The 22,157-nt window shown below is 40.1% G+C and overlaps 1 protein-coding gene and 1 long non-coding RNA gene across 2 annotated transcripts; both read right to left on the bottom strand.

Moving 5' to 3' along the window:
* Nucleotides 1–3,078: 3,078 nt before the first annotated feature.
* On the bottom strand, nucleotides 3,079–4,241 carry LOC139026253 (uncharacterized). The gene is made up of 2 exons (XR_011478002.1): nucleotides 4,075–4,241; nucleotides 3,079–3,879 (listed from the first exon to the last, which is right to left on the bottom strand). It is a non-coding gene; the product is annotated as an uncharacterized lncRNA (long non-coding RNA).
* A 4,892-nt stretch (nucleotides 4,242–9,133) lies between these two features.
* Nucleotides 9,134–14,177, bottom strand: LOC112077036 (E3 ubiquitin/ISG15 ligase TRIM25-like). Its single transcript, XM_070441540.1, has 2 exons — nucleotides 13,414–14,177; nucleotides 9,134–10,465 (listed from the first exon to the last, which is right to left on the bottom strand). Exons 1-2 carry the CDS (start codon nucleotides 14,087–14,089, stop codon nucleotides 9,771–9,773), a joined length of 1,371 nt encoding a protein of 456 aa, XP_070297641.1. The 5' UTR covers nucleotides 14,090–14,177; the 3' UTR covers nucleotides 9,134–9,770.
* Nucleotides 14,178–22,157: the final 7,980 nt, after the last annotated feature.

The raw sequence follows: 22,157 nt of genomic DNA, 5'->3' as shown, positions 1-22,157 counted from the left end.
TAAACTACCCCAGTAAACTGAAATAGGTGAAGGTGTAGACTAACGTGTTCCAGTCTGCTTACGTTGTTTATGTTAGTCTAGTTACGAGGGGTTTAAACTAACAACAGTAAACTGATAGTGAGGTCTAGACTAGTGTCACTATATATAGAGGGGGTTTAAACTACACAAGTAATAGCTTGATAGTGAAGTGGTACTACGTGTTCACAGCTAGTCTAGTTAGATTAGATGGGATAGCAAGTAACTGATAGTGGGATGTAGACTAGTGTTCAGCCTGTTGAAGTTAAGTTAGTTAGAGGGGGTTTAAAACTCAACACAGTAAAACTGATAGTGAAGGTGTAGACTAGTGTTCAGCTGCTAGTTATGTAGTTAGAGAGGTTTAAACAACACATAAATGAAGAGTACAGAGGTGTAGACCTTTAGCGTAGTCTAGCTGTCTAGTTAGTTAGAGAGGTTGTTAAACTCAACACAAGGTAAAACTGATAGTGACGGTGCTCAGAAAGTGTTCAAGCTGCTAGTTAAGTTAGAGGGTTTAAACTAACCCAGGTTAAACTGAGTAGTTGAAGGTGTAGACTAGTGTTCAGCTGTTAGTTAGTTAGTTAGAGAGGTTTAAACTAACCCAGTAAACTGGATAGTGAAGGTGAAGTAGACTAGTGTTCAGCTTGTTTAGTTAGTTAGTTAGCGAAGTTTAAACTAACAAACAGTAAACTGAATAGAATAGAAGGTGTAGACTATGTTCAGCTGCTAGTTAGTTTTAGAGGGGGTTTAAACTAACCCAAGTATAACTTGAAGTGAAGTGTGTCACACACTAGTGTAAGCTGGTTAGTAGAATTAAGTTAGAGGGGGTTAAAACTAACCCAGTTAAACTGATACGTAGATTAGAGGTTCACGACTAAAGTGTTCAGCCTGCTAGTTAGTTTAGTTAGTTATGAGGGGTTTAAACCATCAACACAGGTAAATCTGATAGTGAAGAGTGTAGACTAGTGTTCAGCATGATGTAGTTAGTCTAGTTAGAGAGGTTTTAAACTAACACAGTAAAACTGATGTGAGGTTGTAGCACTCAGTCCAGCTGCTGAGTTTAGTTAGAGAGGTTTAAACCTAAACAGTAAACCTGGATAGTGGAAGGTGTAAGACTAGTGTTCAGCCTGTTAGTTAGTTAGTTAGAGGGGTCTTTTAAACTAAACAGTAAACTGGATGAAGGTGAAGAGTGTTCTATGACTCCACACACGGACCATCTAAGTTAGTTTAGAGGGGTTCTACACACACACAGTAAAACTAAGATAGTGAAGGTGTAGACTAGTGTTCAGCTTAGCCCTCGTTATACTTTAGTTTACGTCTAAGAGGTTAAACAAACACGGTAAACTCTGATAGCTCAGAGCACAACAGGAGCAGGTGTATTGACTAGTGTTCAGCTGCTTAGCTTAGTTAGAGGGTTATAAACTACACACAGTAAGACTGTTAGATCGAAGGTTAGACTAGTGATCAGCTCTAGTTAGTTAGTTAGTTAGAGGGGTTAAACTAACCCCTAGGTTCACAATCTGCGATACTCGAAGGTGTAGACTAGTGTTCAGCCTGCCTAGTTAGTTCGAGGGGTTTACCTAACCCAGTAAACCCTGAGTAGTGACACCCATGTAGACTAAGTGTTTCCGTCTGCTAGTTAGTTAGTTTACGTATAGTTAGTAATGGGGTCATACTAACCCCAGCTAAACTGATAGTCGAAAAGTGTAGACTAGTGTTCAGTACTAGTTAGTTAGAGGGCTATTTAAACTAACACAGTAACACTGACTAGTGAAGGTGTAGAGCTAGTGTCTCCAGCTGCTATCTATCGTTAGATAAAGTTAGGAGGTGGTTAAACCCAACCCCAGTAAAACTTGATAGTGAAGGGTGTGATGCTAGTGCGTTTCTAGCTGCTAGTTAGTTAGTTAGTTAGTTTTACCGTCAACTTGGCGGGATTTAAACTATACAGCAGTTAAACTACTGATAGTTGAAGGTGCGTAGAACACAAGAGCACGCACAGACAAGCCATCTACATAGTTTAGTTATACAGATATAACGAAGGGGCTTTAAAACTAGCTACAGTCCATAAAACTGCATTATGTCTCGAAGGTGTAGACTAGTGTTCAGCTCTAGAGTAGAGAAGGTTTAAAATCAACACATAAACTGATCATCAGTACAGCCGAGAACTGTAGACTAGTGTTTCAGACACACACTGCTAGGTTTAGTTAGTTAGTTAGAGGGGTTTTAACTAACGCCAGAACTGGATAGTGAATGGTTGTAGACCTAGTGTTCAGCTCTGGCTAGTTTACTAAGGTTTATTAGTTTAGAGGGGTTTAAAACTAACCACATTATAAACTTGATAGTGAATGGCTTATAGACTAAAGTGTTCAGCTGAACCGTCAGTCTAAGTTCGTTAGAGGGGCTTTTACAAACTGAAACTACTATGTAACTGATACGTGGATCAGCTGTGTAGACTTACGTATGAGTCATGCTACTTGCTAGTTAGTTTAGAGGTGGATTTAAACTAACACCAGTACACTGATAGCTGCGTGAGGTGTAGACTCCAGTGTTAGCTGCTTTGTTAAGGTTAGATTCTTTAGCTTTAGTTTAGAGGGGTTTACCCTAAACCCAGTTAGAACTTGCGATTAGTGGTTAAAGTGTAAGACTTAGCTGTTCAGCTCGCTAGTTATGTTAGAGGGGCTAGTATAGTAAACTAACACAGTTAAATGATAGTGGAGGTGTACGATACTAGTGTATCAGTCTGCTTACTGTATAGCAGTTAGTTAGAGGAGTCCTCTTATCTAACACAGTAAACTGGATAAATGAAATGTGATAGACTAGCTGTATGCACTGAACTAGTCCAGATTAGTTAGGTAACGGTGGTTTCTTAAATCTACATCCTCAGTCAAGAACGATAGTGAAAGGTGGTAGACTTAGAAGTGTTCAGCTTGCACGTTAGTCAATAGTATTAGTTAACAGGGTTAAACTACTCAGATAAACTGATAGTTCTACGAGGTGCAGACTATGTTCAGCCTGCTAGTAATAGATTCTCTCGGTTAGTTTAGGTAGAGGTGGTTCTTAAAAAGAGAGAATACATGTTTAATCATTTCACACCACCCTTGATGAGAATGAGATTGAGGCAAGGACCACAAAGCCCTTACTATCAATGTCCCAGTTATGCTTAGRCCAAGCTACAATCTAGTGGGTTTTCTGATAACCTCCCTCTTGGAAGACAACAAAACAACAAGGTTTCCCTGGGAGTAATCCTCCCTAGACTCACTGCCCTTCTGCTCCATGGGGGGTTTCTTTCCTCCCTGAGCCTGCCTTTCCAAATCAGAATTAGAACTATTGATAAATTATCCAACCCAAATTGGGTTGGTCGCGAGTGGCATGATAATGACAGATTGGTATRTCAAAGCATTTTGGTTGAAAAACGAGTTTTAACGACTCCATCCWAAGTGTATGTAAACTTACACTTAGAAAAGTGAATGGCCCTTGATAATGTCCCYATTTCAATATCTGGGGAATAATCAGATTAGCCGCCACCACCATCCATTACGGTCAATTCTGTCTGGTCCATTRTCCCACCAGTGCACCAGCAGCATGAGAGAAGCTTTGACATGATCTTTCTCCATGCTCACTCCACGTGAACGCTCTCAGGACTCATTCCTCACTCTTGAGAGAAAAGGCAGTTGATAACTTCGATTGGATGCTGTACACCGGTTGCTGGCTCGGACTCAGGTCTCTGGTAGAAGTGGTGAAGGACAGGGCCATAGTGAACGCATTGTCACCATTACTTCAGCTGGTTAGAGGAGGTGAGGCRCACACTGTTCTCAGTAGAATGATCCCTTCCATGCATCTAGATACCATCTGTGGTCACCTTCCCTATAACCTCYAWAGAGGACAGACCAGAACAACAGTTTAGGGCATTTCTGATTCAGCAAATCCAGATAAACTATTCACTGTTTGACAAATGATTACATTCKCAATATTCTTAATATAAATTTACAAGACAAATGTCAAAGAGAATAACAACACACTGTTGAATTTTGTTGTTGTTGCAAATTGGCTTATACTCACCTATCATATTGGCAACCTCACCGCTGAGTTACAGGGTCAGGGAGTTAGAGGACTAACCTTTAGGGAGAAATCCGACCATACAGCAGACCCAATCAAGTGAGTGTTCTTTCCCTTTTTATTACGCTGTACTTCAGACTCATTAATTAAAGACATTTCAAACTTTTCAAAAATTCTGTGTATCAGGTTACAGTTGTCGGTGGTTTTCCAGTACATTCCTTATCAGGAGAACCAAAAGATACTTCAGAAAATGTCATGTGTGCCCTTTAAGGTGCATCCTTTTAACGCGTGACTAACCCCTACTAAACCTACTAACAGTGTGGTGTTGTGGTGTGTGTGTGTGTGTGTGTGTGTGTGTGTGTGTGTGTGTGTGTGTGTGTGTGTGTGTGTTGTGTGTGTGTGTTTGTGTGTGTGTGTGTGTGTGTGTGTGTGTGTGTGTGTGTGTGTTTGGTTAAACGTAGGGCAAAAAACAAACAAATGGCTATGCCTTAATTTGGGAACTCATTGTAGAATAATAGTGAAGACTTCAAAACTATGAAGTAACACATATGGAATCATGTAGTAACCAAAAAAGTGTTAAACAAATCAAAATATTTTTTTTATTTGAGATTCTACAAAGTAGCCACCCCTTGCCTTGATGACAGCTTTGCACACTCTTGGCATTCTCTCAACCAGCTTCATGAGAAATGCTTTTCAAACATGCTTGAAGGAGTTCCCACATATGCTGAGCACTTGTTGGCTGCTTTAATTAACAAATCTGCTAGGGCCTTTTAAAAAGTTGGTGCTGTCTTATCAGCTCAATTTTGGTACTAAAAACATTTACTTGGATCTACTTCAATATTGGACAGTGTTCTACGTAATGAACAATTATGTTTTTAGATGACATTACCATTTTTACTTAGATCACTGGTGTCAGGTTTTTGGCCAAGACTGTTCGGGTTTTGGTCACTAGATGTCCCATTGCACCTTTTTTGTACCTTTTGTTTTTCTTGCTCAATTATTGTTTGCACCTGTAGGTCATTCCCTTGTTAGTATTTAAACCCTGTGTGTTCCTTTGTTCCTTGCTCAGTGTTGTAAGTTAGCACCCAGCCCCAGCCCAAGCCTTGTTTTATTCAGAGATTTCTCTTGTTGGATTTTCCAGAGGTTCTCTGGTTTAGTTCTTGTGTATTATTTGAGTAGTCTTTTGAGTTTGTTTTTTCCCTGCTGTTTTTACCACTTTGTGAAGTTTCTTTTGTATTTTGGAGGATTTCCATTTTGTGCCTTTTGGCTTTATTTTTGTGACATTGTGGATTTAGTTTCTTTGCCTGAAGTATTTTGTCTTATTATACCACTATCGCTAGTACTTGCTGTGTCTGCCTCATCTTCTGGGTTCTGAGATTATTAGTGACTGTTTCTCGCACCGGGTCCTGACAACTGGTGTTATTCACACTATCGAATTGAGAATATATAATTGGAAATCTGTAAAAAAACGCTGTCTTATCTACTTATCATCACCTCTGCATTCAGGAATATTTCCACCAGGCTTTTGTCCCATACAGCCTGAGTTCAGTGAGTACCACTCACTTTCTGGTGGCTTATCTATGGGTCCACAGGAAGCTTATCTTTAACCCAAACACCAGACGGCAGCCTCTAATTTATATCAGTCCCAAGGCTCAATCCCTCTGTTCATCATGTGACCTTGTATTGATTCCTTAGCTTCTTCAAATTACTAAGATATTGCATTATTAGAGTGCTATCTGAAAGCCACTAATAACATATGACCATTCACATACTGTTAACACTCATTGAATTTGACATCAACTGATAGACCATGAGTACCATGAATCTTTCGATTTTACTGTCTTTATCACTGTCTTTGTTACTTTCACTAGTTTCCATATKTGTATCCTTCAACTAGGACCCTTCTACTCTTTCCAATAGGAAAGTCCTGCTTTTACACKTATTGTAAGGTTTAAAAACAAACATGATAACATCTGTTCACAGGGAGGCCACTGTTCTCCCTCCACTCTTTAATCGCTTGTGTTTTAATCCACCCCAACGTTTATTGTATATACTGTTACCAATCTCCGTTGGATATTCACTATTAGCTTCACACACAATAATGTGTACCATGTTAAGATTAATATGCACTAAATCGAGAAAGGTAATTTTAGATTTGGCAAACCCAATGCTGGCTCTTGACACAATTTCTTGTTTAAACTCTACAATTACAATTGTTTCTTTAACGCTACAAAAAAATTATAATCGGCAGTGCTGTAGTTGAGCGGGCGATGAATTGAGCGTTAAATTGAGCGAGCGACGACGTACGTAGTCAATATAACTATTTGTTCAGCACTTTTGAAATGTACAGCGACAGAATTCAGAACATGGGCCATTCTTACAGTACTCCCTGTACAACAAGTCAGAACGGTAGGATAAATAAAGGGGGCATATTAACAGAAAATGAAAGCTCTTACAACATTCATGATTACATTTCTCTGAAACAGGCTATAGGCTATATGTGCACCACCAAGTTAGAACAGATGGCGAAATTAAGAGGTGAAAATAGACCAAATTATTAGGGTGAGGCACATTGAATGGCGTTTGGGTCTTTGCGTGTCAAAAAAGATACACGTCATATAACACTATTTGACGTGTTAAATAAGCTTTTAATTTGACACCTCAAATAACACAATGCTATTATAGAATGTTGTGTGTGCTGAATTTGCACTTGCAAGCCAAGCGCCACCACTACTATCAGTAGCACTGTCAGAACTGTACAAAAAAAGTTGGCAAACAAGCACACACCGGCCACGAACGATGTGTTTACAAAACCGCGTTGGTGAAAATAGATCAAATTATTAGGGTGAGGGACATGGGCTACTAACAGCTTACTACACAACATACACTTAGTATTACTTTCTTAGCTATWGTATACATATCTCCCTTGCATATTWCATKATTTATGCAGCAGCATACAAGACATTGTTGGACTCACCTTGTGAAGYAGGCGRGGGGTCCTTTGTGGGCAAATTTTGTCATCAAACTTTGTCATCAAATTCTGGCATTCTCTGGATTTATTGGTGGGAATCGGGGAAAAAAACACATAGCCACTAAATTGATAGCAGGCTAACGTTAGTGGTTGCTTGCAATGTTGCAGTTATCCACTGATTCCTTCCAAATGACTCATTGTTGAATTTGCGATTTCCAACTTGTTGTGTAATCTTTATGTCCAATGGCCGATGAGCACCGATACGTTTTATCTATAATTTCTCTTCATTATTTCTCTTCATATGTGAAAAGGATTTGCCAGTAGATTGTCGACTTGATTTATGATGACGACTGCTAACTAAGACTTTGAAAGTAAGATGTTGACATGATCGTATCAAGCAACTGTACATATAACGTGATTTGACGTCATTTTATCTGGGCATCGCCTTGAGCCTTCTTGAAGGCACTTTAATAATACTATGGCAGGACCCAAAGGGCTGAATTTTTGGATGTCTACCCTTACTAAGACTTAAACTTGGCGATGACGTACTGTCCCATGAGGTGACAGAACACTGAGCCAATCACAGCACAATGCTCCTATTTTCTGCTGGCTCGCCCACCACCACAGAAGCACTGAGCTAGGCTGAAACACTGCATTTTGGAGCTGCCTGACTCAAGAAAACAAAAAATAGACATGTGTGTATGCAGCTTTATTAATTAAATATTATTTTTTTTTTTACATGGTTTGCATATGTAACAGTATTAATGCCAAAATAACATGCAAAACAGGCAAGCCCCCCCAAAAAAGTATTTACTATACAGTTAAGTCGAAGTTACAAACTAGGTTGAGTCTAAAATGTTTCATACTACAAATTCTGTACAAATTATAGTGCAATCGTTAGGAACTACTTGTGCTGACAGTATTTTCAACATGTTTACAGACAGATATTCACTTATAATTCACGTACAATTCAGTGGTCAAAGTTACATACACTAAGTTGACTGTGCCTTTAAACAGTTTGGAAAAGTCCAGAAAATTATGTCATGGCTTTAGAAGCTTCTGATAGGCTATTGACATAATTTGAGTCAATTGGAGGTGTACCTGTGGATGTATTTCAAGGCATACCTTCAAACTCAGTGCCTCTTTGCTTGACATCATGGGAAAATCAAAAGAAATCAGCCAAGACCTCAGAAAAAATTGTAGACCTCCACAAGTTGGTTCATTCTTGGGAGCAATTTCTAAACGCCTGAAGGTACCACGTTCATCTGTACAAACAATAGTGGCAGTATAAAACACATGGGTCCACGCAACGTCATACTGCTCAGGAAGGAGATGCATTCTGTCTCCTAGAGATGGACGTACTTTGGTGCGGAAAAGTGCAAATCAATCCCAGAACAACAGCAAAGGACCTTGTGAAGATGCTGGAGGAAACAGGTACAAAAGTATCTATATCCAGTACGATACTAAATCGACATAACCTGAAAGGCCGACTCAGCAAGGAAGAAGCCACTGCTCCAAAACCGCCATAAAAAAGCCAGACAACGGTTTGCAACTGCACATGGGGACAAAGATTTACTTTTTGGAGAAATGTCCTCTGGTCTGATGAACAAAATAGAACTGTTTGGCCATAATGACCATGTTTGTTTGGAGGAAAAAGGGGGAAACTGCAAGCCGAAGAACACCATCCCAACCGTGAAGCCGGGGTGGCAGCATCATGTTGTGGGGTGCTTTTGCTGCAGGAGGGACTGGTGCACTTCACAAAATAGATGGCATCATGAGGTAGGAAAATTATGTGGATATATTGAAGCAACATCTCAAGACATCAGTCACGAAGTTAAAGCTTGGTCGCAAATGGGTCTTCCAAATGACAATGACCCAAGACATACTTCCAAAGTTGTGGCAAAATGGCTTAAGGACAACAAAGTCAAGTTGGAGTGGCAATCACAAAGCCCTGACCTCAATCCTATAGAAAATGTGTGGCAGAACTGAAAAGCGTGTACGAGCAAGGAGGCCTACAACCTGCTCAGTTACACCAGCTCTGTCAGGAGGAATGGGCCAAAATTCACCCAACTTATTGTGGGAAGCCTGTGGAAGGCTACCCGAAACATTTGACCCAAGTTAAACAATTTAAAGGCAATGCTACCAAATACTAATTGAGTGTATGTAAACTTCTGACCCACTGGAAATGGGATGACACTTCACATTCTTACAATAAAGTGGTGATCCTAACTGACCTAAGACAGGGAATTTTTACTAGGATTAAATGTCAGAAAATGTGAAAAACTTAGTTCAAATGTATTTGGCTAAGGTGTATGTAAACTTCAGACTTCAACTGTATATATATATTAATTTTATGTAATTTATTTTTTTGCTACAAATGTGGGTCTCAAAACCGGTGGGTCTCTGCCCTGAATGATAGGTCGCTACTGGCCAGGGTTAATGTCTTATGTCCATTACACCATAAAGCTTTTCTTGAGTATGATCTTATTTATTTTGTGTAATTCCATATACATTTGGTTATATTACAATAATTGATATATAAACTTAAAAATAACTTTAGAACATTTGTGAAGAAGAGCTAAGGGCTAATTTCTCTCCTTGAGGAAATTCTATCAAATATGTATATATTTAAACTAATCTCTAGCGGACAAACATTTGTGACGCAGTTAAGCAAGATTATGGTTTTGAGTTTCCGAGATTACYTTAATACACACTCACCTAATTAGCTTCAACGCATTTCCGTCTGTCTCACATTCCAATGATAAAACTGGGTGGGACAAAAATGTCTCTTCCATCCCACCCATTCCTCCCCCTGCCCCTGCCTTTGGCTACAAATTTCACAAATGTCTGAGTTAACTGAAATGTTGCTACAATTAAAACATTCGTATTTGCGAGTTTGGTGTACGTGTAAACCTAGCATTTTTTCTCTTAAATTCTGCTTTGACATTACAGGGTATTTTAAGATTTGTGTGTATTGTGGGTCTCCGATGCTAGGCTTTGCTGACTGCAGTATGTGGACAGCTTTCACTGCTGTTGATAACTTCATTGCTTCCTTCTCCCAGTAGCTCTCCACCTGCCTCTTGAGTTCTGAGACAGATTCCTTCACCGTCTTAAAATCACAACCTTGGTTAAGGATGGTGGCAGGTAACTCTTCAGACACAAGGGGGGTACTATGGTCTTTGAACCTCTGAAGGAACTGGATGTTGTCCTCAGTGTGGGAGAACTGCTCCATCTCAGCATGTCTCTTCTTGAGCTCAGCCACTTCCTGCTCCAGTTGCTTCAGGAGTCCTTCAGCCTGACTCACTTCAGCCTTCTCCTGGGCTCTGATCAGCTCCTTCACTTCAGAGTGCCTTCTCTCAATGGAGAGAATCAGCTCAGTAAAGATCTTCTCACTGTCGTTCACTGCTSCCTGTGKTGAGTGRTGTTAAGATACACAGAGAAAGAGACGGTGGATACATTTCAACCAGCCCACTCACTCAGCTTTCACCAGGACCCCAATATGGAAATATTATAGGTATGTATCAGACATGTATATATTTATATATACTTGAAATATTAAAAAAAATATAAAAAGAAGTTCCCTTGCTGGAGAAATACATTTCTTCAAGAAAATCAAATAAATAAAGTTATTGGGTAAATCCATTTGAATTCAATCACTTTTTGACAGCGTCCCTTTTGATTTTAACAAAACTTTCCATGCATGTTTGCCCATGGAAGAAGTGGTCAGAAGGTGAATTCTGAGATAAAGGTGCTGAAAGTTGACCCATTTTGCATACCCCACCATACCACGAGACATCCATGTCTTCATCAATTCAATGATAAACGGTTGAGTTTTATGTCATTTCAAAGCTTAAAAACAGGGTCTCAAACTATTTTATATATATTTTTTTTTAATAATAATTAAGACTTTCTTTACCTTTAACATTGATTATTTAAAAATGCGTAAACTCAGATTGTTATAGCTTAGTCCCTACTTTACATCATCTAAGATTTCTGTGTTGTGCCTGCCACTGGTTGAAACATAACATGATCTTGAATATAATATAATTCATAGAATGGATCTATCCCTGCAACTTAGCTGGTACACCATTTAAATGTGTGGGTGGCCGCCGGTCCACCCACAGTCGAATGTCAACTTAAATGGTCATGTCTATTATCTATATTTCTATGATTTCAATAGGTTTCCTATGGAGGATTGACAGTATAATTTAAAACAACAGGTTTTCCTATTCAAGTCAACATTCTCTGATGTGTGGACCAACAACCATCTTTGTGGTACCATTTAAAAGTTGACATTTTAATTGTATTCCCATTTTAGTACATTTATCAGTCAAAACATGACACTCACCCTGTAATCAAGAACATGTTGAGTCTCAACCAATGGCAGACACAATTCAAAAACCTCAGATGATGTAAAATAGGGTCTAAGGTACAACATTTGTGGATTTGAAAAAATATTTATGTTAACGTGTTTTTAGATAATTTGACATTTAAGGTTAAAAAAGTATTTAAAAATGATTAAAATAAATTATATAAAATTATTAAATAGTTTGACAACCTTATTTGTAAGCTTTTAAATGATATCAATCTCAACCATTTTTCTTTTCCAGTGATGAAGACATGGATGTCTAATGGTATGGTGGGTTATGCAAAATATGTCAACTTTCAGCAGCTTTATCTCTTGAATGTTTTGGCATTCAGGTCCAAAAAGTCACTTTCTGACCACTTCTACAATGGGAAAATATTTATTGAAGGTTTCGTTCAAATCAAAAGGGGTGCTTTCAAAAAGTGATTAATTCAAATCGATTTACCCTATTGTATACATTTGTGCCTAGTATTAATGAAGTCACACAGAAATGGAAAAACTGGTCTAAAGAACACCAAGGATGTAATCACTTGGAAACCTAAAACTTTCCCCCCACTTTTCTTAAGCAAATTTAGGGAGTGTTGCTGCAAATTAGCACAGGCTAAAGCATGATGGTGAAATGCATCTGACTGTTGATGATTCGATGTGTTAATGTGATGTTTTCATTGTATCTGTCTCTTAAAAAAATAAACTACATATAGTCCATTCCAAAATACATCCCTACATAGGCTAAAATACATCCCTTCACCGACAGGATTTCTTGCAAGGCCTTGGCTGTGAAATCATAAAGACCCATTCACAATGATTCCATGTTCTCAGACCTATTCTCCATTTGTGCTGTACAGTTTATGACCATTGCAATAAATAATACAAAGTCTACCTTTTTACCATGTACAGTAGCATTTCACTATCCCTCAGTTGATGAGAAATCTTCATTGGTCGTGGTGACTACTACCCTTGTTTCTTCCCTGCCACTCGTTCCTTCCACTCTTCTCACCGCCTCTAGATAGGAGGCACGCTGAACACTCCTTACTCTTGCCACCTCGGTCTCCTTCACCCTAACAGGACACTCCAGCAATTCGGGCACATGTTCGCCCCCACAATTGCAGCAGATCACTTCATCTGGCATACGACACTCTTCCCTTCTGCACACACTTGACCAAATATTTTACATTGATGACACTGACGGGGCTTGTGCACAGAAGCTCTTACAGGGTATCTCATGAATCCTAACTTTATATAAGAAGGGAGAGACTCTTCGACAAAGAACAGAATGGATTAAATTAATTCAGTCGACGTGCACCAACCACTCCATCTATGTCTTTAGTTATATCCTGTGCGTTTACTTCTTGCTCCACCCCAGAAATAGCCCTCTTGATAGGCACCCTGCTGCGAAAATCCATGCAGGAAACATTCCACTCCAATATATTTTTGAGTCTTAAAACACGCTTCTTATGCTCCGCAGATACACAAAATCTAAATAAGACCCCTTCTTGTGACTCTCACCGTCTCCACACTTTCCTCCAACACATTCAAGATTTTCCTCGAGACGTTAAAAGGATTTCCCAGGTAACATTGGTCCAACACCCTCACTCCAACTAAAAACGAGTCTAGGGGTTTCCTAGTTTCCACCACAGCTTTACTTCTCTTGTTTCCCTTCTTCTTCACCACTGTAACACACTTGTTCTCACTCTCTGTGCTATTATCTTTACCTGACTCACTAGCAGTTTCTAACAAAACCTCAGTTTCCGCCATCTTCTCCTGTACTCTCCTTCCCACAATCCATATCGCAATTGTCTCAAGGCTTAAAAATCCTTCTTTAACCTGTTTCCTCCCCTTTATCTACACTGATTGAATGGAATTTAACAGGTGACATCAATAAGGGATCATAGATTTCACCTGGATTCACTTGGTCAGTCTATGTCATGGAAAGAGCAGGTGTTCCTAATGTTTTGTGCCTTCACTGTATATATAATGTAGATTATTCCAACACTCACCTTCAGATAGTCCACAGCCTGTCTCAGCTCCTGCATCTCCTTCTCTCTCTTCTCGATTCTCTGCAGGGATTTCTGTTGATTTCCCTTCACCTGCTTCTGTTTCTCAGTCCTTTCTGCTGTAGCTGAGACTGTATCATGGCCTTTATGTTGATCCATCGTACACAGATAACAGATACACTGTTGATCGGTGCGACAGTAAACCTCCAGCAGTTTGTCATGATGAAAGCAGATATTCTCCTGTAGTTGTGAGGAGGCTTTGACCAGCTTGTGCTTCTTAAAGGCAGGAGATTGATAGTGAGGCTGGAGGTGAGGCTCGCAGTAAGAGGCCAGACACGCCAAACAGGATTTGACAGCTTTGTGTTTTCTTCCAGTGCAGGAATCACACTCCACGTCTCCAGGTTCAGCATAATAGTGTGCAGGAGAAGTAGCTTGAAGACCAATAGTTTTCAGTTTATCCACCATTTTAGCAAGCAAAGTGTTTCTGCTCAGAACAGGCCTTGGGACAAAGGTCTGTCGGCACTCTGGGCAGCTGTAGACAGCCTTCAGATCATCCTGATCCCAGCAGCCCTCAATACAGCCCATACAGTAGTTGTGTCCACAGGCAGTAGTTACTGGATCCTTCAGTAGATCCAGGCAGATTGAACAGCTAAAGGAATCCCGATCTTCAAAAAATGCCTCTGCCATTTTGATACGGCACACTAACAAACTGTGCTGCCGAATAGGAGAGATAACTTTCGTTTTCCTTGTTTGTGCTGAGGAATAGGAGTGGCTGCCACATGGCTATTATGTAACTTCCTGCTTCTATGTGTGTGCAGAGTGCAATGTGCATTTGAGTTATCCTGCCCCTGTTACTCTGTCTTTTCTGCTCTGGCTGAGACTGTTTCATCATGGCCTTTATGTTTATCCATCGTACACAGACAACAGATACACTGCTAATCGGTACGACATTTAACCTCCAGCAGTTTGTCATGATGAGAGCAGATCTACTCCTGAAGACTGGCTGGCTTTGAGTTTTCCCAATCCTCCTGGTCAGTGTCTTTCATGACTCAACAGAGGATTCTGTACGTCCTGATCTCCAATAGATGGAATACACACACTACTGACCTGCTCTGTGCTACTACAGCACAGCATGGGAAGAGTTATACTGGTACAAAGTCAATAGACTCAATGCAGGGTAGGGGGAAGTCAGAGACACAGTTCTTTCTGTATAGTTCACTGGGGAAATGGGATGGCGGTATAACTATTCAGATACCCTAGAGAGGTGAAAGAGAATGGACCTTAAAACAGATGGAATACCCTAGTAACAGGAACACTAGTATCAGGAAATATGTTTTGTTGCATTGGTAACTATATTTTTAAGTCTGCTATAGTATCAATCTGATATTCACTTAAAAATTACGTGGTTAAAAAGGGTAATTATATTATAATAAACCAATAATGACTTTTACATTTTTGGTGGATTCCTTACAACATCACTGTAAGCTACAGGTTATTGGATGCTTTGAAGTACATTTGTCGAATAGAATCTAATCATTTTATTATTTCTATTTTTAGAATAACTTTATTTTTCCCACAAGGGAACTTATTTTTTATATTTGAAGAATATATATAAATATATACATGTCTAATACATGTGTATAATATTTCCATATTGGGGTCCTGGTGAAAGCTGAGTGAGTGGGCTGGTTGAAATGTATCCACCGTCTCTTTCTCTGTGTATCTTAACAGCACTCAGCACAGGCAGCAGTGAACGACAGTGAGAAGATCTTTACTGAGCTGATTCTCTCCATTGAGAGAAGGCACTCTGAAGTGAAGGAGCTGATCAGAGCCCAGGAGAAGGCTGAAGTGAGTCAGGCTGAAGGACTCCTGAAGCAACTGGAGCAGTAACCTGAAGAGTTACCTGCCACCATCCTTAAACAAGGTTGTGATTTTAAGACAGTGAAGTCTTGTCCACATACTGCAGTCAACAAAGCCTYGCATCAGAGCACCACAATACACACACATCTTAAAATACCCTGTAATGTCAAAGTGGAAGATAAATTCATTTTTTTTTAAAGATAACTTACATGGTCTCACTCTGTGTGAAATAATAAAGGGTAGAATTTCTTACCCTTCCTCTGTCCCCCACACATACAACATTTGTATGTCAAGTATTGAATTTCAAGCACAGATTCAACTACAAAGACCAGGGAGCTTTTCAAAAGACTCATAATAAAGGGCAGTGATTGGTAGATGGGTAACAATAACAAATCAGACATTGAATATCTCTTTAAGCATGGTCAAGTTAATAATTATGCTGTGGATTATTTATTAAACCACCAAGACACATCAAAGATACAGTCATCCTTCTGAACTGAGCCATAGGACAGGAATGAAACTGCTCAGGGATGTTATCATGAGGCCGTTGGTGATTGTAAAATATTTACAGAGTAAACTGAGGATGGATCAACAACATTGTAGTGACTCCACAATCATGACCTACATGACAGAGTGAAAAGAAGAATACAAATATACAGAATATTCCAAAACACGCATCTTTTATCCAACAAGGCACTAAAGTAATACTGCAAAAAAACACGGCCTAAATGCAAAGCCCTATTTATGGTGCAAATCCAACACACCACTGAGTAACCGCCTRCTTATTTTCAAGCATGGTGATGGCTTCATCATGGTATGGGTATGCTTGACATCAGCAAATACTTTGGAGTTTTTCAGGATAAGAAGAAACGGGATGGAATTATGCACAAGCAAAATTCTAGAGGAAAACCTTCTTCAGTCTGCTTTACACCAGACACTGGGAGAGGAATTCACCTTTCAGCAGGACAATAACCTACAACACAAAGCCAAATCTACACTGGAGTTGCTAACCAAGAAGACAGTGAATGTTCCCGAGTTGCCAAGTTACAGTTTTTACTTAAATCTYCTTGAAAATCTATGGCATGACTTGAAAATTGCTGTGTAGCCATGATCCCCAACATCTTGACAGAGCATGAAGCATTATGAGACATACCCAAGAAGACTCAAATKTATAATTGCTGCCAAAGGTGTTTCTGACATGTATTGACTCAGGGAGCTGAATACTCATGCAACAACTATATGTTAGTTATTTAATTTCTAACAATCTTTAAAATAAAAATGTCTTCAGCTTTCACATTACAGAGTATTTTGTGTAGATTGTTGACCAAAAATTACAATTAAATCAATTTAAATACCACTTCGTAGTACAATAAAATGTGAAGAAATCCAAGGGGTATGAATACTTTTGCAAAGTATTGATTCTTGAAGAATATTACTGATATTACTTATTTTTTATTTCTTTACCGTTATTTTACCAGGTAAGTTGACTGAGAACACATTCTCATTTGCAGCAACAACCTGGGGAATAGTTACAGGGGAGAGGAGGGGGATGAATGAGCCAATTGTAAACTGGGGATTATTAGGTGACCATGATGGTAGAGGGCCAGATTGGGAATTTAGCCAGGACACCGGGGTTAACACCCCTACTCTTACGATAAGTGCCATGATCTTTAATGACCTCAGAGAGTCAGGACACCCATTTATCGTCCCATCCGAAAGACGGCACCCTACACAGAGCAGTGTCCCCAATCACTGCCCTGGGGCATTGGAACTTTGTTTAGACCAGAGGAAAGAGTGCCTCCTACTGGCCCTCCAACACACTTCCAGCAGCACCTGGTCTCCCATCCAGGGACTGACCAGGACCAACCCTGCTTAGCTTCAGAAGCAAGCCAGCAGTGGTATGCAGGGTGGTATGCTGCTGGCATAAAATGCCATAATAAGATGCCCATGAGCTTAGTTTAACTGTCTTACCCCATCAGAACCCAGAATATAAACTTGTTACCCATTGTTTTTTAACAATGTAATTGTAAACAAACACTGTACAAAAATGTACACAAACCCTGCTTCAAAACACAAATATAATAATAATAACATGTGCTGTGTACTATGACACAACTTAAAGGCAGCCAGTCTTCAGGAGTAGATCTGCTCTCATCATGACAAACTGCTGGAGGTTTACTGTCGCACCGATCAGCAGTGTATCTGGATCCACTGACTACTGCCTGTGGACACAGCTACTGTACGGGCTGTATTCAGGGCTGCTGGGATCAGGATGARCTGAAGCCTGTCTACAGCTGCCCAGAGTGTCGACAGACGCGTTGTCCCAAGACCTGTTCTGAACAGAAACACCTTGCTTGCTAAAGTGGTGGAGAAACGTAAAAATACTGCTCTTTGAGTTGTTCCTCCTGCTCAATATCTTAGCTARTTAAAATAACTAACAGTTCATTAACTGTAATTCTGGTTTCTGTATGATGATACACATTTCATACAATACAGATTGTATGAAAATCAAAGATACAAATACATTAAATGTACTGTATTTGTAAAAAGTGAAATGACTGTCCATTCTGTTTCTAAGCAGGCAATAGTATAACCTTCCTGTAGACACAATARTGCTTCTGCCAAMAAGTCTGGACCTTWATGGCACAGGAGGCAGTGTACTTGCCCTGTAACTACAGGCTTGCATGTTGAAACTCCACTATGGCGGTTCCCCCTTGATCACTACATTAGTGTTAGTCTGACAGACCYWGAGAGGATGGAACCCTGCCCCCACCYTCAGTATGATAGCCTCTCCTTGCTTTAACATGATTAACACAGAGTCTCAGTCTGMTCCCTCCTGTCTCCATTGCTTTGACAGGAGCCCAGGCYGCGGCGTGYCGGGTGTGACAGACGTTAGTGAGCACACAGGTCCTGTTGTGTCCCATCACCAGACCGTCACCAGACCAWCACTAYAACACTGATGTWATAAGAGGGGTTGAGAGAAAAAGAGACCCAGGCTGAGTTCAGGCAGATTGGAGCCACGTCTATAGACACTYTGTAGTGAGGCTAACTGAAGACAAACAGGATCAAATTACAGAAACGAGGGTAGTAGTTGTCTGTCGGCCATCTGAGGATAAGTCAAGGCCAACTGTTTCACCAAAGATAAGTTGAGGTGAGGCCAACATGTGGGCAGTGAATTTGCACATACTTTCAAAGTGAGAATTGCTGGAGAAAAGAAGAGAGAGACCTATTGCAAAAAGTGCATTCAAATCATATATTTTTATTATTACAAAAGGTGCATTCAAATCCTATGTTCATAAAGAAGCCTGGAGCTCCCTGCGTTGTAGAAGGTTCTCCAGAATMCCTGGAGACATRCGTSTGCATTTCAGCGAGGTATTGCACCAACCCTTCTGCTTGGGCAGTTTGTGTGATTGACGGTGAGGGAGTCAGAGATTTCATCACCCCATTTGCATGCTATGTCTTCACAGGAAACAGAATGGATCTTACTTTTATCCTATATGAATATCATATATGAAATAGATTAGTCTTACATAAAACATTCAATTTGTATTTGATTTGATATATTTTTGGACATACCTTTTGCAATAGAGAGAATGAGAGAGAGAAAGAGGAAGAGAGAGAGAAAGAGAAAGAGTGAGCGAGAGAGAGAAAGAGATTCTCATTCGCTTTAAGATACCCAATCTGGATATCAGGATGCCTAGTTTCCCATTAACCAGATTCAAATTTTTCTTGACACCTCCAATCCCAACAAATACATTTCTTCACATACACACACCAGATGCGCCACACCCCAGACACATACATTACAATGACACCCCTTAATAATGTATCCCTCACAGCGACAAATATCCCAAACAGAGCGACATTCAGCCATGAAGATGTATCATTATTGACATGTTTTTTATTGCACACTGAAATGGTGCATCATGGTTGGAAAGGCAGTACCATGGGGTTTGTGCTTGACTCYCTATCATTTTCCCCCAAAGCAAGAAACCAGGGGATCTTTAAATGAGCCATGCTCTCTAACATTACTGTCCTTTTATGGACTTGTGGATGGAGACACTCTGYATTGCTGGGATGTGCACTCAATGCAGTCCGACAGCTAGGTTATGGCCCACTGTGTTTTATACCTGGGTTCAAATAGTATTTTTTTTTCTTTCAAATACGTTGAGGGTTTGATTGAGCTTGGCTGGAGTGCCAGATGGGCAGAGGCCACAGGGTTTGCACTTCTGGAACTATTTCATTGGTTCCATTAAGCCAGAAAAACTAAATCAAGTGCTGCTAAACTATWTGAAAGGAAACCAAGACTATTTGAACCCAAGTCCTTTCTGTTTAAAGATGTTGTGCYTTTGAATGTTTMACCTGACTATTTACAGTAATGATGCATTATAAGAGGGTTTGGCTCATATCACAGCGGGAGGATATGGGTCCATTTCTGGTCACAGTGTGTAGTACTTAAGTGAAACAGTTTTGTGTGAKTAAACAKACATTATATAGTGTGCAGAACCATGTGCACATGGCTCAATAACCATGGTCTTGTGTGGAATGAGGGGTATCAACCAGGAATAAAAAGGACAGTCATTTTTCCTAATCCATAAGAAAGCTCCCATACTTTCCACTGTTGTAAATATGTGTAGGCATGACACTGTCATTTTCACAACAACAACAACAAATGAAGCTAATTGACACCCAATTCAGTCAAATTGACAACTGAATTAGGCTGGGATACAATCCAAGGTGCGTTATAGAGTAACGCACTGACAATGTGCCTTTTAAAGGCAATTTTACAGACGTTTGCGGAGATCGCATTCACGGAAAACAAGCATAAATGACCTTTAAAGGTCAAGTGCAATGCGTTGCTCTATAACATGGTTTGGATTTAATACCGGCCTAAGGCTATTGAACGCAGTAGTGTTTTCATTCAAAAGAGAAGGATGACACTGAACTTCACTACCTGAGCCAGGCTGCTAAACAAGATGGCCAACTTTCCCCATGTCACATACTTYTTTTTCTTTGGTATTATGGCGGTCTGCAAACAAATGGTATATGTGCATGTCGCCACCTACTGTTTTGGCTGTATATCAGCCTACTATTCTGTAATATGAATTAATTACACTTTGAGAGAGAAAACAATTCCCTACCAACTAACCCATTAAAACCACTATTTCACTACTTTGCCCTATCTGATCCTATCCCAGGCCAAAAGCTTGGAGAACGGGACACTATCATTCAAATCTGGGCCTGAAAGGGAACTGCATCATCAGACAACATTCCCAGGAATTTTTCAGCAGATCCAAAAACATTTTCGCTGCATTCACAATTATGTAAAGTTTCTTTGATTTCTTGTTAGTTTGTCTTGTACAATTGATCACCTGTGCAATAAACGCAACAAAACCACCTTCTTCACGATCAGTACTTCAGGATCCCTCAAATGATAAACAACACCTTCTGCAGGCTGCGGGCATCCATTGCCATTTCTTCCTCATTTGCATTCGCTCCTTCCGCTATTTGCGCTGCCTCTGCATAAGAGACCTGGAACAGCCCAGATTCTTGCTACTTCGACCTCCTTCACCCTTACAGGCATTCCTGGAACGTGGTTCCCACCACAATTGCAGCCCCGTGTATCCACCGACTCTTCACAACATATTCCATCTGCACACAGTTGCCACATGGCCAAACTTTTTACATTAACAACACTGCAATGGTTTGTTCACAGAAGCTCTTACTGCGTATCTAATATATACCCAGCTTTACATCTGTGGGAAGAGATTTTCCATCAAATCAATAGCACCGATAGGCTTTGCTCTTTCCTTTCATTCACCATACAGGTCAATCATCATGCATCCATACTACTGGTACATTGTATATTTTCAGCCTCAATTTCCACCACAATGCCAGAGATGACACATTTACCTGTGCCCTGTTCAGAAAATCAAAACTTTGAATTATGCTCTGATAATTCCCAGAGACACAATGCACTTTCCTTTTGTTCTTCTGACACAATAAATCAACACCATACCGCTCCTGTCACTTTGATTGACACCACCTTTCCAGTGGTCCTTCCACCATCTCCTTGACTGCAAATGGATCTCCAAAAACACATCTTTATCCATGAAACTAACTCCAACAAGGAACAAGGCATTATTAGACCAAGGCCCGTCTTCATGAACAACTTTATCCCGTTTTGCTTCATTCCTCAATGTGACAGTTTTCTACTCATTTCCATTAACGTTACTTAATGCGTCATCCGACTCAGTGCTTCCGCTTCTGCCATCTTTCCCTCAGTTCGGACGCCAAGAAGAGACACTTCCATGTCACATACTCATTCACATGTTTAAATGCAGGTGGGAAGCTGTAGTACTGACAGAATGTTGCACTGAAAACGACACCTCCTTTACACATAGCTCAGGCTACCAGTCATGTTGTACTGCCTTTGTACAGTGGCAAGCAAATAGGTGATGCAAATGTGTTTGTTTCTGATACCCATGTAATATTGCTAGGCCAGGAACAGCCTTCGGGTTACAGTTGTCTTATGGAACGATGACATTGATTGTGATTGAGTTTACTAGCAAACAGAATCATATCTAACCTCCTCATTAGTTTACATAATGGTTGGTTTCTCCTGTGCGCTGATGTCCTAAAAGGCAGGGTTGTGATTATTAGGCCATTACGTAGGAAAACATTATGCAATGAAAAGGTTTCTTATTGGACAAATTCAGATAGTCCTACCTCCCCGTTTCACTTTGTTTTCTTCAATGTTGTACCTAATGAACACCACCATGGTCATTTCATTGGAGCACATCATAGCAAAATGTCAGTAGTCCCTCCCTCCGTTGTCTCATTATGAACACGACCTTGAGGTGAAGATGTCCTGGATCAACACAGGACACTGGAA

This window comes from Salvelinus sp. IW2-2015, unplaced genomic scaffold (genome assembly GCF_002910315.2).
Source record: "Salvelinus sp. IW2-2015 unplaced genomic scaffold, ASM291031v2 Un_scaffold4215, whole genome shotgun sequence".
NCBI classification, from domain to species: domain Eukaryota; kingdom Metazoa; phylum Chordata; class Actinopteri; order Salmoniformes; family Salmonidae; genus Salvelinus; species Salvelinus sp. IW2-2015.
This window is presented reverse-complemented; position numbering and strand designations above follow the sequence as displayed.